At 31.4% G+C, this 18,642-nt stretch overlaps 2 protein-coding genes and 1 pseudogene across 2 annotated transcripts; 1 reads left to right on the top strand and 2 right to left on the bottom strand.

The window, feature by feature from the left end:
- The first annotated feature begins 1,009 nt into the window (after nt 1-1,009).
- LOC126551028 (uncharacterized) lies at nt 1,010-1,826 on the top strand. The gene is made up of 2 exons (XM_050203783.1): nt 1,010-1,723; nt 1,788-1,826. Exons 1-2 carry the CDS (start codon nt 1,010-1,012, stop codon nt 1,824-1,826), a joined length of 753 nt encoding a protein of 250 aa, XP_050059740.1.
- Nucleotides 1,827-2,371: 545 nt separating this feature from the next.
- Nucleotides 2,372-3,361, bottom strand: LOC126551027 (uncharacterized). The gene has a single exon (XM_050203782.1). It carries the CDS (start codon nt 3,359-3,361, stop codon nt 2,372-2,374), a length of 990 nt encoding a protein of 329 aa, XP_050059739.1.
- An 11,171-nt stretch (nt 3,362-14,532) lies between these two features.
- Nucleotides 14,533-15,582, bottom strand: LOC126550901 (uncharacterized; annotated as a pseudogene).
- Between the last annotated feature and the right edge of the window lie 3,060 nt (nt 15,583-18,642).

Genomic DNA, 18,642 nt, shown 5'->3' with positions numbered 1-18,642 from the left:
TCCATGCACATTGTAGCCTACATATTCTGGACCATAGTGAGAAGGATATTCACTTACAAATGTTTTCAATAATATTTTAGCAACACTATTGTAAGTATAACATGTTCTAGGACAAATTAATAAGTAGTATATAATAGACAGTTCTGAAACATAAGCCCCTGAGCCCTGAGCCTTACTGAGCCGCTGATCCTTACTAACCCCGCAGACCCCTCCGCCCACTACGTGTGTGACGTATGCTCCGCATGAGCCACACCGCCTGATCCACTACGTGTGTGACGTATTTTTACACCGCCGCCCCCTGACCATCATGTACCTACCCCCCCCCCCCTCCTGCCGCAGACCCAGCCACTACGTGTGTGACGTATTTGTACACCGCCGCCGTGGTTATCAAATTATCAATTACGCTTATCATATTATTGTACACGTACCATATTACCGTACATGCACCATATTATTGTACATTCACCATTTACCGTACATATATTTCAGTCACCAGTTACATTATGTATCCAACAACGTCTTTAATAACGTTTTTCCATCACATAATGCAAAAAATAACAATAATCTGGTGTTAGAATCGAACCGGGTATGTACTACCTCTGTCGTACATATTTGCCCCACTTCAACTCTAACTCCATTGATAATTATTGTTAAAACTATTATATATAATGCATTTTATTGTAACAAATAACGTCCTGATCAAATTAAAAAGCATCGTCAGTAGAAATATGAAATATTCCATTACATCGACATGCATCGACATGTCCGAGCAGTCTATTGTTATTTACATCTATAAGATATGTATTTAAGCCCCGAATTATGAGTCACACGTGCATCCTTTGTCATTAAGGAATGTACCCCTACCTATTATTGTCCGAAATGCACATATGCTTGGCTCTACAAGAGCAGACAATCATTCAGTCTGTCCTTAGCCTTATACTGTTTCTCACGTCTCAACCGTTCTCTCGCAGTTTTTATATTTTTTCAGTGTTTAATATTTTTATAAGTGATGGCTGGATCAATCGCTGACAACTCTGCCTTGTATAAAAAGAAGTTAGAAGACCTTTACTTTGTGCCACCGACACCACCAGCTGAACTCATCGAATCTACTAGCTACACACTAGATTTTTCATCCCGTAAGTTTGTACATATTGGTTTTGACCCTAGTGAAAAATTACAAGTCGTTGTTCATTTATTAACTTCATCGCGGTACGTGCATATTACTACAGATTTTATGAAAAAAATATTCGGGTTCATGGGACATATCTTATCGTTCATATCAGACACACCACAAAAATATAAGCGAGTTATATTTTATGAAGACAAAAAAATTAAACTATCGAGTATGACGTACAGCGGAGAAAATGTGTTGGTGATCGAAACAAAAAATCGTGATGGATGTAGAGTACTGTTGAATCGGGGCGACCTTCTTCGACTTCAATATCTCGAATGTTCTATTTTCGATAGCGTCGTGCGAAAAGAAGTATTCACCGCTCTGTTGATTATAAAACAATATGAAGAAATTGTCGTGTACCTCGACAAGAAATGTAGGCAGCATAAATCACCACCGAAAACTGTTGACGAGATGGTAGTTTTCATTAAGAACATACAAGACGATCGAGTCGTTAAATCTATATCAAATTTCTCCAATCAAATACAGATGTGTGCAGCTGAACAGTTAGCTGAATCATTGTTACACCAGAGGACAAACAACTCGCATGAGGTAATTAAAAAATATATTATTATTCCTTAAACAACAATTATTAAATATTTTTTTTAAATTTTAGTATTCCGATGAAACGACGGTCATTTCGCCAATATCGTGACCAACACCAATGTCGCCACCTACACCGATGTCAACACCACCACCGACATCACCACCACCGAGTTTCACAATGCAATCGCCGAGCAGAGCAGTCGATGAAAACGATGGGCCGTTACATTTCAACACGCGATCATTATCGAAAACGTGCAACTTCGATTCAGCCGTATCGGAAATGTATTTTGTACCAAAACGTAAACTATTTTAATTTCAGATATGTATTGTGTAAAATAAAAAGACATGTATATAAAAAAAAGTATTTTCATTTATTAATATTAAGTTTTACAATATTTACAAGGTTCTTACTTCTCCGTTAAACGGATTGTAAGTTATAATTTGGTCGTGTAATATTAAACAATATGCTGAAGTGGAAGCTGGAAACGCTTCGTCTGCTTCTAGTTCAATCCTTAGAGCGATAGTTGACATTTTTACATTATCGTTCTGCTTGCTCATATCAACAGCTATAATCGGACACAGATTTTTAAAATCTGTTCGGTTCAGCAGAGGTGTCACTTCGTCATGGCAGTAGTAAGATTTTTGAAACTCTATCTAGGCGCGGTATAATGTAGCCAACTTATTCCTGATAAAGTCACTTTGGAAATCTTCATAGGGAAACACTTCTGAGTTTAAATAGACCTTCAAGTTTTTAATTTTACAGTGGTCAAAATGTGACATTGTTTTATTCGAGCTATTTTTCCTACCAGTTTGAAATCCGATTATGACATATCTAGGTTTTTCTAATTTGTTAGATGTCTTCACTTTCCAGGAATGCGAAGTGTTTTGAGGTAAAAAAGGATATTCACACAATTCCCACGATCTAAACGCGCATTTCAACGGTTTCTGATTGTTTACTACTTTCAACAATCTTATTTTTTCTTTAACACTGACCTTGACTATGGGCATTCTCCATAATATTTTTGTTATGTTTATTTTAACGTCTTTTAGTTTAGGAGCGTCTGCGACAACTTCATTATTCTTATACTGCTTAACGGCATTTATATCCAGTGATGCTCGGTTTAATATAAGTTGTTGGTTACAATGTATTAAAATACGTTTGTAATCTTCACAAAAACCGAACAAATCTTTAAGATTAATACAACCATTAAAATTGCCGCTTTCAATAAAATCTTTATTAGCATTTTTAATATCGTTATCCCAGCCAAAGTTGTGATGTGATGTAATATTCGTTTTATTATACGAACAATATCCCTTTAATGTAGTCGTTATAACTGGATTAGCGAGTTTTTGAATTTGAATGCCGTTTATCTCATATTTCATTTCGGAGAAAAGAAACGCTAGCCCGTTGTTTATAAATCGGATGTCATCAGTAATATCTGCAGGTTTGATTATTGTTCCTTCGATGTAAATATAACTCTCACATGGTAAAGTATAAGATTCTGTGTTATGTAGTGCGATACGCACTTCATCGTTATTGGAGAGAGCTGACGTAGAATAAGGTAAAAAAGAATGATATTCAATTTGAGTTATTCTGCAATCGTCGGTGTATCCGCCCGTAACATCTAAATACATGTCGTCCATATTAAATAGCGTTTAACGAACGTAAAAAAGCTAAATTGGATGCTGTTAGACTGTGTACAACTTGTCTTCGTGTCGAATTTTTCTTCAGAGTTGTTGTCCGGTTTGTGTTATTAATGCGACTAACGGACTTAACATGTGCAGTCCTATATATATTAAAAAATTGCAAGCCCATATCACGAGTCTTGAATTAATAAACGTACCGATATCGGCTCACCTCGTAGATCGATCATCTCTTCGTTCTGATTTTTTAAAGTTATACTAGCATGCATTATAGATGTAGAATTAAGGGAGTAAAATACCAAATGCGGCGGTACCTCTATTATTTTATAACCTGGAGGTACAGTCGGGTAAAACTCGTGTATTGTATGGCACTGCTCCCCGTTGATGAATGAACCTGTGGCTAGGTTTGATTCGATGTATATACAGTTTGTTTTTGTAATATTAACCACCGTATCAGATTCATGTTTTACATTACCAGCATATTTTCGATTTTTTTTTCCGATTTTTTTATACGCTACCCAATACGTACCTGTACCGTTTTCGATGTCTAAATTAACCACAGCAGACTCTTGATGCTTAGGTCTTGGAGGCAACTTATCTCTGGAAAACACACCGATGAAATGAGGTATTTTCAACATGTCAGCGTATTTTATAATCTCATAGTCGTACAACGCTCTCTTGGGTAACGTGGAAATTAGTTTTTTGTCGTTTTTCTAGTTTTCTTTACCGATTCGCCTTTGTAAGGTGCTAGGTATAAACCTTTACCTTTAACAATTTTATAAGACTGCCCCTTGTGCGGTGTAAGATATAAACCTTTCCCTAAATGAATAAGTGTGTTTTTACCGGAATTTAATTTATTTACGACTTTAACTATATTACCGACACCGCCGGTAAGAGCGCCCAACGCCGATAAACCAGCGAAAATAGGTATTAAAGGTAGAACACCACAATTTTTTGGTATTGGTATAATTCTTGGAGTTTTCTTATTTTTAGATTTTTTTTGATTTATTTTCTCAGCCGACAGACTTGTTCTTACTAACTTGGTTATATTCTTTTCGTTAATTTTATTTTTGATTGATTTTTTTGCTGCCGAAACCATCTGTTTAAATCCGCAACCAGCGCCCAACTTGCGTTTCGCCTTCATAGCTGTAGTAACCAACCAGGATTTAGCTTTTTAATTAATACCAGTGTTTTTAGATTTAAACACTTCCCAAGCTTGATTTTCCAATATTTCGTCAGCTCTATGTCTATCGGTTAGCGAATTGCTGTTTTCATACGCTATGTCATGAGCTCTGGCCAACTCGTCTAGTCTGTTTATGCCCCGTTCACCGCGTGCCAATCTTTCTTTTAATTTAGTACCAGGACCAGCAAATCTGAAAAAAAAATACAAACAAACATTTTAGATATGATTTAATCATATAGTGAGTAATGTCTTACCTATAGCTGGGTAGATGTAATTCCACTGGTAAATGATTTATAACTGAGTTAATAAGACCAGAACCTTTATTGTTGTGTCGCTTACGAACGCGAGACATCGTGTGACGCTTTCAAGTACATAGCATTGATATTTATAGTGAAAAATTGCGCTTCATCGAGCAACAGAAAAAACTACGAATTTATAAAATTGATACTCCGGATACAATACAGTTTAGACATGGTGAGCTATTTCCAAACACTATACCCTCATTGGTGTTGGGGAGTTTCGGTTGCGGTAAAACAAATTTCATATATTTTCTACTTGTTGATGAAAACGGTCTACGTTTTGAAAACGTTTACATATACTCTAAAACGTTAGAACAACCAAAATATAAATTATTAAAACGTATAATCGACGATATTGACGGTGTTAAAATTTTGACATTTTTCGAGAATGATAAAGTCATTCCCCCTGAAAAAGTTTTACCAAACTCTATATTTATCATGGACGATGTTATTGGAGAACATCAGCAAGTGATTCGAGAATTATTTTGTAGAGGGCGGCACAATAAAATAGATATATTTTATCTGGCTCAGAGTTATTCAAAAGTACCAAAGCAGTTGATCCGCGACAATGCAAATTTGATAGTATTATTCAAACAAGACGAGACAAATTTAAAACATGTATACAATGAACACTGTTCAGGCGATATGACAAACATACAATTTAAACATTTTTGCGTTACGTGTTCGAACCGTGACAGATTTGTATTCGTCGTTATTTGTAAAGATAGCGAGCGCGATAACGGACGATATCGTTATGGTTTTGATACTTTTGTCGTTATATAAGGCGATGTATAAAATGAAATTTTCCATTTAAAATGCAGTCATGAAGGATGAAGGTAGTATATTAGATGAGTAAGTTAAGGCTAAAGAAAATATTAAACGTAAATATAATGCATTAAAAACTGGAGAAGCAAATGTTCAACAGTTAATGTCACAAACTTTTAAACCTATTATCGACCCCTTAACTAAATTATCGAATGCAACCGAATCGTCATCGATCAAAATAAAAAATAACGACGATCTTAATGAAAAGTATCAACAAGAAATTGAAAATCGGTTTCACTCTATAGATTTAGACAAAACCTATGGTCCGAAAAAACTTTCAGATGGAAATATTATCTTGGGCGATAAAGAAGTAAAATTTATTGAAAACTCTATTCTTATCGACGGTACTACTTATTCAACAACCTCGGGTCTAATCCAGTTATTATTTTTGAAAAATCCACTTATTTACACCGAAAACGATCTACAAGTATATAAATCTATATTAATTCAGACATCGGCACATTTGACCTTAAAAGTAAAAAAATCAAAAAAAGTGGTTCTAAATATAAGGATATAATACATAAATTATTTCCCTCCGGTGGCCGGCTATCTATGAAATTGCAGAAAAATAACTTAGTGTATTGGGATAATCCGAATGAGTTACTGTATTCAAAGAAAAATAAAGGTTACAAGTATATTTTATGCGTGATAGGCTGTTTTACTAAATTTGCGTGGGCCGTGCCATTAAAATCGAAAACTGGAAAAGAAGTCACAAACGCAATGTCTGAAATATTACTAGACCGCTCACCGAAACTTTTACAACTAGATAACGGTAAAGAATTTTACAACACCATTTTCGACACATTGATGACCAAATATAATATTCACAAATATTCTACGTTTAGCATCACGAAAGCGTGCATTGTCGAACGATTTAATCGTACATTAAAAGAAAAAATGTTTAGAGAATTTACGGCGCGTGGTTCACACGAATGGATTTCAATTTTACCAAAGCTGCTTAACGAATATAACAATTCAAAACATAGAACGATAGGAATGACTCCGACGCAAGCAGATTTAAATCCTTCATCAGTTACAATAAAACAACGTGAGATTAATAATGAGAAAATTAAATTCAAAGTTGGTGATAACGTCCGTATCAATCACGGACTAAGATATACAGGACTGGACACGAATGGGTAGGAGGGTGTGGAGTGGTTGTACACGAAATGATATAGAGTGAGCAGTGCACAGGGGTTATTTGATCTTATCAACACTAGCGCCAAAGCGGACTACCTATGTACCACGGACTAAAATATAATATATTTATATAGCCATCGCCCCATAGAGTAATAATAACTAACAAGAATAGCTAAATGCTAATATAGGTAGAATACTAGAATATAATAATATACTATACTAATCTATACTCTAATTCACTAGTATTTGTATGCCTAGTAAAATACTTAAATGTATTAAAGTAGAATTATGTATCATAAATGTTGTATAACTAATTGTGAAAACAATAAAGATTATAAGGACAAAAAGTTTTCTTTATTTTTATTTCCTAAAGCTACTGAGCTCCGGAATAAATGGTTGAAAGTTATTTCAAAAAATAATGGTAAGATTGTTAAACCAACACAACGAATATTTGAAAGACATTTTCATCCTAATGATATACAGAGGTCTAATTCATGTTGGCAGAATGAAATTATTAATGAAAAGGTAAATTAAAATACATACCTTAATTACACCACTGTTCATTAATTAAAAATTGTCAACAATTATTCAATCTAGGATATTATGACACAAAGAATAAAACTAAAATTAAAACAGGGTGCTATTCCGTCAGTTTTTGAAAACTCCAACAAAACACTTGACAGTACTTTAGACCAAGCCAGTTGTAGTTATGCACAAAATGAATGTCAAAATAAAAATTTATTTGAGGTAATATTGTTTATGCAATACATAAATGTAGGTACCTACTTATTTTTTTAACTATTATATTACTTATTTCCAACGTTATATCAAAGATTACAATGTATAGCAGTATAACAATATAGGTACAACATAATATAGATTAAAGATGCCAATTTTATTTTTCTAAATATTTATAGGATAAAAAAATTGAACAGGAAAAAGAATTGGATCTAAATATTCAACCTGAAATACCACATTGTCGCAGAGAGCTAGTTTGGTCACGTGTGAATAAATATGATGAATTATTAAACTTGCAAGATGTAGATAAAACATCAAAATTAGAGGTAGGTTTTTAATTTCTTAAACCTAGGTATGTATTGTTTTTAAAAATTATTTGTTGTTACTTATTTTATTTTTTAGAACAAACTTATTGATTCATTTAAAACATTGACTTTATATTTCCAATCTGTTAACCTGCCATTAGGTTGGAAAACATTTTATGATGGAAATAAGGCTGTTACATTTTATTTTTTAAAACATACAGTTACAAAAAACATTAAAGCTGTGATTGAAAGACAAATTATTTTCACTTCTGATACGAATATAAACTACTTTATTAATGATCAATTATTAGAAGATCAAAATAGAATGTTTAATTTAGTTTATCCATTTCAACTGAATCACATCGAAAAAGCACTAACAATATTTTCTTTAAAAGCTGTTTGTTTAGGTGGACCCAGTGAAATAAATTACCCGGGTGAATTACATGTTACACATTATGTTATTTATTATAATAATAGTTTTCTTTTAACACATTAATTATAATAATTATTGCATTGTAATTCATTTTTTAATTTTTTTTTTATAAAATAATGATTTTAAATTATTTCTTATAGGAATAATTGATAAAAATGGATTTATAAATTCAAATAAAGTTTGGCATCATTTGAAATGTAATTTACTGACAGACCCTAATAGAAAGAGATGTGTTCTGTGTGAAAAATTGGTTAATATATTTAGATTAAAAAAACACAGATATGATATATCTAAAACTAAACTTAATCCATATATATCAAAAGTACTTACACCAAATAAAAGAAGAAGTTATTGTGGTATTTTAAAACAAAAAAACTATATCAGGAAAAAAATATAAGGTACCTAATCCATAATGCTGTTGATGCATATTTAAAAATTTAAAAAAAAGTATAATATTGGTATACAAATATACTTATATACAATATATTAAATTCAATGAAGTTGAGATTTTAATTTAATAATTTCTTAACTATTTGAGGTATAAATCAAGAATTCTCAACCTTTGTCAAAAACTTGTAGATTTACAAGAACGGATGGGAAAAATAGAAATTAAAACTTTTGAGTCTATTCTACAAAATAGTAAATTTAATGACTCACAAAAATCTATTATTAATGAAATTTATAAATCAAGTATTATTTCAAATTCTAAAAATAGAAAATACTCTGAGAATTGGATTTTGTTATGCATTCTTTTTCGTATTAGGTATAAAGCCGTTCCTTTGAGTAAGTATTAAAAAAAAGAGATCATATGGATGTATTTTTCATTTTTATTAGATCACCGTCTGCATATGAATTCCTAAGAACACAGCAAATTCTTCCATTGCCTTGTTTTCGTACTTTAAGAAGATACCTTTCACAGGTCAAATCAGAATGTGGGTTTGATGAGAAATTTTTTCAATTATTAAAAAAAAAATTTCTATTTTAAGCAATGAACAAAAACACGGAATGCTTTTATTTGACGGAATTATGCTACGTGAAAGTATTCATGTTAATTCAAGTACTCTGACATACTCTGGGTTAGAAAATCTTGGAAAAGATTATCCACAAGACCAAAATACAAGTTTAAAAGCAAATCATGGTCTTGTGTTTATGTTTCAAAGTCTATCAGCAAATTTTTGTCAAGTAATTGGTGTATTTGCTTCAAAAGGAACTGTTTCAGGTTTAAAATTATATAATAATATAATAATATTATGATAATATGTTTGTGTATTATATTACTAAACTTAACATTTGTTTGTGTAAACTAGTATCTATGTGTTTGTGAAAAGGTGTTTTCCTTCATGTATAGATTTTATTAATTCAAGTAGATTGTTTTATTGTGTGTAACTACTAACTTTAATAGGAATTTATATTTCACTAGTTACTATAAATGTATTCATCAGACATCTATGTATTAACAGAAAGCTTTTGTATATGTGTAAGTGTTTTGTCCTCTTAATTATTATAATATTTGAATTTGGTACGTACATTTATATTTTATTTTTTGACATTTAAGGTATTGTATTAGCTCAACTAGTTATCAAAGCTATTTCACTATTAGAAACAATTGGTGTTAAAGTTGATGGAATAGTATCAGATGGAGCTCAGACCAATCGTAAAATGTGGACTGAACTAGGTATTACTGGTGATAAATGTAAAGTTCAAAATTATGTTATTCACCCAATGGATGATACTAGAAAACTTTACATGTTTTCTGATGCTCCTCATTTGATCAAATGTGTTAGAAACAGACTTCACGACAAAAAAGTTCTCAGGGTAATACATTTTGAATATTATTTTATATTTCCTAACAATTATTGTAATTCCATAGGTTGATCCAAAAAAACCATATGTAAGTTGGTGGCATTACAAAAAAATCCATGACCTTGATGTGTCACAAAATATGTCAATTCCTACTAGAATATGCCCAAAAATAACAGATCGTCATATAAATTTAGATAATTTTTCTAAAATGTCGGTAAAACTAGCAACACAGGTATACTTATCTGGGAAGTTTTCAATTACTAATATTACTAAAACAAGTTAACATTGTCATGTTGTAGGTCTTTAGCAATTCAATGGCATGTGGTATTAAATTTTACAGAGAAAACCAAAATATTGAATCCCTTAAAGACAGTGAGGAAACAGAAAAGTTTACATCAGTGTTAAATAATTTGTTCGATGCTCTTAACCGGAAATTCCCAAATGAAGGAATAAGAAATAATAGTTCAGATTTTAAAGTATGTGTATATATTAAAAATGTATAAATATATTTATATTTTAATTTCTTAATTTTAAACAGCATAAACTATGTAGGGAGTTATTATTATTTTAATTTAAAGGTTTTAGAAGACAGTCTAAATTGGCTTGATGAATGGGAAAGTTATTTTGACAGTAAAAATATTACACAAGATGAATTTTTAACTAGAAGTACGTCTGAAGGGCTCCGTGTAACAATTAAATCAACTCTTGAATTATCAAAATATTTATTAAATGATTGTGGTTTCAAATATGTTCTTACCAATAAAATGAACCAAGACCGTTTAGAGGTAATTCTAGGAAATATACTACTATCATAGCGTAATAAATCATTGATTTTATATTTACCATGGTTTTTAGCAATTTTTTGGAACTGTTAGACAAGCTACTGGCCCAAATGAGCATCCAACAACACCAACATTCCTCTAAGTTTATAAATTGCTTTCCATCTATTCTATCTTGAAGCCGCCCAAAACGGGTAATTGTCAAATTTTGGATTCTAATTCACCTAAGGTGACCTATAGTGATCTAAAAGAAATATTCAGTGTAACACAGTCAGAAAGACAAGTAAAAATTAATAAATTAAAAGAAAAATTAGATTTACTTGTACAAGAAGAAAATTGGGACCCTATAGATAATGTCTTATTACACGATCATAATTATAGTACTGAAATAAAGTCAACTGCTAAGGACTGTGTAATTTATTACATATGCGGATACTTATGTAGAACAATAAAAAAATATACAAAATGTGATAAATGTTTATTGGCTTTAAAAGGTAAAATGATGTATTAATATTTAAAATCTAAATTTATATATCTAATAGCATATCAATCATATTCTTATAGGAACAGGTATACAACCACAGGCTTCACTTACAAATATAAATCTAAGGGGTTTCTTGTGCATCCCAATTTTCAATTATTTAAATTGACATCAGTCATTGAAGAAGGATTGAATAGATTTGTGACCACATCCAATGTTTTTAACAATACTGTTGATTACGTTATAGAAAATTATCCAGAAATGCTTAAATTTCCATGTTTTGAGCATAAATCTGAAATGATGACGGTTATTTTCCAAAATTACATTGTTATGAGAATGAAGCAGTATACTATAAGTCATAATAGAGAATTAAAGAAAAATAGCTCTAAAAAAAAAAAGCTCTCAAAACTTCAATCTTCATAATTAATAATTATGTTATATTTGAAATTATTAAATACAAAACCTATTAGTTAAATGTGAATTAGAGTTGTATTGTAATATTATTGTAGGTCTATTTAAATACCAATGTGGCAACATTCCAAAATTCAAAATGTAACAGGTAGTTACAGATGTTATAACTTACATCACAGAATGAAAATAGAAATAATCCTGTGGACTGTGGTTTAAAGCATTACAAATTTAATTTAATTTGTCATAAGTTACAGACTTACATGGTAAATTAGTACATTATGTCATTACCTAGTTATTATAGTACCTAGTACCTACAATTTACAATCATTTGGATTTAAAAATATTCTTGATATTTTATAGTAAGCACTATATAAGCCCCCGAGTCTCACAGTAGCCGCTTTATAATACTATATTATTAATAATATAGTATATTTTATAATATTAGATTGATTTATAGTACATATAATTGCTTAGTAGATGGCGTTAGTGTTGACAAGATCAAGTATCCCCGTACACCGCCCACTCTATATCATTTCATGGACATGATTAAATGTTCGTGTCCAGTCCTGTATATCTTAGTCCGTGGTATCAATACACAAAAAGGTGTTGTGACGGGTCACCACCACATAGCTGCTTCCGGTAGTGATAAGCGCGGCTGAGACGGTTGGCAACACCTCCGTAGTCGACGCCGACCGGTCACCGTACCGAGCCAGCGTCCTGCCTTCGCTCTCTCTCTCGACCGAACTCACCGACTCCGCACGTCGCCTATTTATATCGTTTTTCTCAAAAAGTTACTTTTGTTTTTCCGCGTGTCGAATCGCTTGTCATTGTCGACACCGTCGTATGTAAATAACGCCTAAGCCTTATTAAACCAGTTGTTGCCTTAAAAACTATTTTTGTCTACTCATTTATCATTTATCTTAAGGTAACCCGAAATCCTTGGTCGAGTCTCCGCTTGTGACGTCGTTCTCGTATCACTGATACAAACCACACGGCGACTCACCATAGTGTGTTTACAAAAGGTTATTTGCCCAATATTGGTCTACGGAAATATTCGATATTATCAAAATAAATAGAACATTGCCCGTCACTTATCAGTTACAAGATTATATGGGTAAACCGATTTCCGGTTGTTTTTACTCGGATGAAATACATAAAACCAAACACCCGACCGAATATCTGATCGAAAAAATTATACGTAAAAAGCAAAATCAGATGCTTGTCAAGTGGCTCGGATTTGATAACACGCATAATAGTTGGATAAATACACGCGATGTTAAAGTATAGTGTCAGTAGTAATATAACCATGAACGTGTTTAGAGGTTCTCAAACTAGTGAAACAAAAAAAATTATATCAGGTATTCAGTCAAGTAATAAAACATAACAAAATGAAATAAATAATCAGCAGAAAGAAATTCATAACATAAAAAGTAATGTTGTTCATCTACTAACGCTGGAAAATCGCATGTCGGAGCTGTTTAATAATTATATAGAAACAGATACAAAACTTTCTTTTATATTCTTCTATAGACAGTGTAAATGCCGAAAAAAACGCATAACGGGTATTTGATGAAAATTCTTTACCGAATCATGGATCATATATTTCAGATTTAAACACTCGTTTGAAAATCATCGAAGAAAATTATATTAAGAAAAATTAATTTAATTTACATAATATACTTGTTAAAAATAATTTTAGTCATGAATGTGTTTGGTAGTTCATAAGCTGGTGAAACTAAAAAAACTATTTCTAAACTCGATGACTATAAAAATAATTAGATTTGAATTAAGTGAAAAAATGAGTCAACTTGAAAATAACACTAAGATTATTGAACAAAAATTATCAAATATCGAACAATTAAACGAAAATTTAAAATTTAAAGTATCTGATCTGGAAGATAATGTGGACTACATGAAATCTCAAATATCGCAGAAATTAAGAAACCTACGGAGTAAACAACAAATATTTTATTAAGGAAATGTCTATTGTAGAAACAAAGACATGGGCGACTCAACACAGGATTTTTAAAAATTCAAAATCTATGCAAGACAGCTTGAGTCAGAAAACTAACAAGTGGCTACTACATAATTTTCATCAGCTATCTACAGATTATGGTGATATAGAATATGAAGAACTTGACTGAATATGGAATTTGTTAAAGTTTTATTGCATTTACATCAAAGGTGAACAGAAAAAATAACTACTTATAGAGTATATACCACACGTCGCAGTCATCAACATTGAAGACCTGGGCTGTCCTCGACTGGATCAAATATGTTATGAAGAAAATTTACCTTGTTGTATCTTTCATAAGGACTTAAATTCTAAACAGTGTACATTCTATAAAGTGTTTGCTATAAGAAAATGGTTTATAAATAATTCTTAAAAATTGTATACAATTTATTTAATAAACATTATTTAACATATTTAAAACATTGTTTTTATTTATATGCTAACATGCATTTACACAGGTTTTTAAATTAAATATGTATGGGCTTCCATCAACCTGAAATAGAAAAAACATGATTATTAACTTTAATACAGGGAAAAAAATATTATAAGAAAACATTGTAAACTAACTTAAATATCTAACAATTATACATTATAAAGGGGGGAAATACTGTAAGTTTATACACTAATCTAACTTAAAAACATACTGTTACACAGTATTTACAATAATTTCAATTTTATGTCTTGCATTTAAAAAAATATACCAAGGTTATATACAATAATCTATCTCAAATATAATATAATTATATAATAAAATATATATACAATATATAAAATCAAGAAAAGTAATGTAGATGGTTTCAGTTCTGTTCTTCATCTAATTTGGACTAATCGTCCTCTGGTTCATCTCTCCTGTAAAATTAAGAGAAAATATTAGTAAAATAATATATATAAATATATATTGTAATAACTTACTCTATACTATAATGGCCATGGGCTAATGTGTTTATTTTGTCTTCTAACACCACCCTCTTGTCATCGTAACTGTTGTATGTCAATTTTTTTGTGTTGATTGTCATGAGTTTATGTTTGAATGACCGTATTGAAACATTATCCTGGTAAGCCTCTACACCAGCTTCTCCAAACAAACACTTTCTATGATCTTCCATCGTCATGTGATTCTTAACCACATGAGCTCTGATACCCTTCGCTTTAATTTTCTCTCCTCCTACTCTGTCCTCTTTACTTTTCCCCTCATCCTCTTCTCCAGCATATACCTCAAACGCATATGATTTCGCCCTCAAGGCACAAAACTCGGTAATCACATTACCATCAACTTCATCAGAGAAGAACCCTGGGCTCTTCTTCCAATCTGCCACATAACATGGATGGGCACTAGGAAGGTTGGCAGTGTCCATACGGTTCAACAAGCTAGGGTTAGCAGCCAAGTCTGCATAAAAGTCATCTGTCTTGATATGATACACTAGTGAATCTGGAAAAATAATGTTAATAATTAATATATTATTACAAAAGAGTATTTTTTAATATATTTACCTGTGCTCAATTTTGTCTCTATAATGTTTTCTCATTACATCATAATGGTACTCGTACATCATCGTCTTGGATATGTCCAGCACAGTGAATCCTATAAATAATAAATGTGTTAATAAATGATAAAAATGTAATTTAAAAAAGTATATTTACCAATATATATAGGTTTGTCAAATCGAATCAATTTGTTTTCTAAAGCAACAGCGTTAAGGTTCTCATTATAATTAGTACAATGTTTTAATGTGCATTTGTTAATCGACTTCTGCAACCTCCTCTCACATGATACCAACTCCATCTTCATCTCCTTCCTTTTCGATTACATAGTCTTCCCTAGAAAAAAAAAATTAAAAATTTTTTTTTTTTTTTTTGAAAAAAGTTTAATAAAGTTTATAAAAGTTTAAAAATACCGAAAATAGCATTGTTCATAAGTTTAAAAAAGTCTTTCTCAAAATCATTCTTCGCCTTTTTTCTCATTTCAGTGTTCAAATTAATGTACTCAGCCAACCAATCCGACTGATTGAACTGAATAACTCTGTGTACCTATAAATATAAGAAAAAATGTTTTTAAATGAAACTTAATAATTACAAATATATTTTTATTTTTTTACTTTTTCAACTATAAGACCGTTTTTAATAGCCTGCTGTAAGTTCCTAAAGTGTATAACATAATTTGTCTTCTTCTCAAATGTCACCATCAATTTTTGCACCTTCGAACCACTTGGCACACTGCTTTGCGGTAGGAAAGGTAAGTCATTGTGTTGATCGTGCAAACTTTCAGGATACACCACGTCTACCTCATACACCCGTCCTCTGGGTGAGGTATCGTTTAAATCATCTAATCCATTCAAGTTGGGTTCGACCCAGTTGAACCCACCGTACGGGATGTACTGTGACATCGCCCATCCATACAAGTTGTCTTTGAGTCTTCTTCCACGTTTCAAATTGTAGGCACTCCCCCTCCTTCGGCATCTCCGGTAGAATCGCCTTGTGCACCCCGAAAATCAGTTTATGTTGGTCCAGGGCCTCCTGCCCGCTTAGCTTGTATTTCAAATTTCGGTTGTCGAAACTGGTAAAACACCTTTTACAAAACACGACACGCCCATCATGTCCGGTTTTTTGTTTACGTATGAGCCGGGAAAAATTTGAAATGAACGTATAATGCGAGTTGTCACCGTCCGTTACTAACAACAGGTCAAAATGATCGGTATTCTCTTCGTCGGCTACTCGCAGTGGATAAACCTCATAGGTCGGGTACTTACGAGGCGGTTGGAACTTTTTGTCTAGACCGTATATCGTTACCTTAACAGCAACAACACGTATCTCATTTTGGGCAAAATGAGATTTATATACCAAAATATTTGAAACCTCCTTGCGCATAAAATTGTTCATTATCATGCACGCTATAGAATCATTAGTTTCCCGCCAAAAGTAATTTCAGTGATAGCACGTATCGTAAATTCACCTGTGATAACACGTATTTGACCAATTTTACACGGTGAATGTAGAACGTCCCTCAAAATAACTGCGTTCTACTCAATATTAAGGTAATTATAATATAAGTAATTTTATTATATATATTATGCATTGTATTACAATAATTATTTATTTGTTATTGGTTATTAACTTATTTAATATTCCAAAACTTTGTTAACATTTTGCATGATTCAAATACGTGTTATTACGCGTATATACAATTTATATAAACTTCATTGTACACTATGTGCATTAACAAAAAAATTCATTGCCTTCTTACTTTGTATAATTTAATAACTTATTTTTTAATGTTTCAAGTACTGAAATAAAGCATTTTATGTTTATTATAATGTATTAACTACCTATAGGTTAGTCATATTTTTTAAAACAATCTTAAGATTTTGTTTATTCACTGAGATACGTGGTTTTACATATTATTTTTTTAAATTTGATCTTACCCATACCTATAATATTAATTACTTAATTTAATATAAACCTATTACCTAATACCTATTTTATGTTTCATTTCATTAATATAAGTTTTTACTGGCTCTAGGTATTAAAATGTCCAGAAGACGGTTGGATACAATTTTAAAATTAGCTGCATCTACCAGTCAACAAAATGAAAAACATAGCACTTCAATTTCAAGAAAATACTATTCACCGCCTGCCAGTCCTAAAACTAGAAATGTTCCTGTTGATCTACCTTTATTGACTTATGAAGATATAATTATGAATGCTGATTTTGTGTTTGAATATACTGATGATAATATCATTGCAGATATTCCAGCTGATATTGAAACTGTATCAACTACTTTTCAGGTAACTAATATAGCTTCAACTAACCAAATTCAACCTTGTTATGAAAATCCAGCAGTCTTGGATGCTAATAGTCCTATTAAAAATGTTGAACAAAATGATATGAACTTGTTAACTGACTGTTTAATTAATAATGTAAAAGATGTGGCAGTGGATAATAATATAGAAAATGAGATTTTAGTCAATTCAAATGATGAATCAAATATTAACTGTGATAAAAAAACTAAAAACCGTAGTGTAAGATCCGAAAAGGTAAAATGGAAAAGGGAAACTTCAAAGAATAACAGAATGAATGGAGAAGTGTATACTGGGTATAAAAGAAATGGTAAAGTAGTTGAACACAATTTTAAAAGACCTGCTAGGGTTATTAAAAAATCTTGTACATCTAAAAGATGTGAAAAATTATCAAATAGATATTGTAAAGAGTTTGAGGAAAGCAGAAGATTGAAGATTTTTGAGAAGTTTTGAAATGCAACCTGGGAAGAAAAAAAAATGTTTGTTATTGGTATGGTGTCAAAAAATGTAGCTAAAGCAGATACAACAGGACTTGGTAGTTTAAGCAGAAGGACAAATACTTACAAATATTTTTTGGTGCATGATAATTTTGGAGAACCTTTACAAGTCTGCAAACTTATGTTTTTAAACACACTTGGTCTTAATGAGTGGATGTTACATAATTGGGTGAGAAATGCTACTCATGGTCTACCAGGAAAATTATTAAGCCCAAAAAGTTTAAAACTAAAAGAAAATGTTGGTGATAATAATTTAATTACTAATTCACCTAAAAGAGTTGGATTATCAAAAAGAATTGATCACCTTCGGTCGTGGTTTGCTTACCAAAAATGCCTTCTCACTATTGCAGGCAAAAAACAAATAGATTGTATCTAGAAGGATCATTTTTTAATAAGCAACAAGTTTTTGAAGCTTATAAACAAAAATGCAATGATGACAATCTGGTACCATTAAGTATCTGCTACTTTTATAATTTTATGAGAGAGAAAAAGTTATCTATATTTGTTCCACGAAAAGATCAATGTGACTTGTGTTCTTCTTATGAAATGGGAAACATAGATGACAATGTAATGGCTGA

The sequence above is a fragment of the Aphis gossypii genome, chromosome 3 (genome assembly GCF_020184175.1).
Source record: "Aphis gossypii isolate Hap1 chromosome 3, ASM2018417v2, whole genome shotgun sequence".
Classification (NCBI taxonomy): Eukaryota; Metazoa; Arthropoda; class Insecta; order Hemiptera; family Aphididae; genus Aphis; species Aphis gossypii.
This window is presented reverse-complemented; position numbering and strand designations above follow the sequence as displayed.

Excerpts from the sequence above, each read along its gene's own strand:
- LOC126551028 (XM_050203783.1), top strand. The coding sequence starts at position 1,010 with ATGGCTGGATCAATCGCTGACAACTCTGCCTTGTATAAAAAGAAGTTA. Across the intron at positions 1,724-1,787 it reads GGACAAACAACTCGCATGAG|TATTCCGATGAAACGACGGT; the intron begins GTAATTAAAAAA and ends TTTAAATTTTAG.
- LOC126551027 (XM_050203782.1), bottom strand. The coding sequence starts at position 3,361 with ATGGACGACATGTATTTAGATGTTACGGGCGGATACACCGACGATTGC.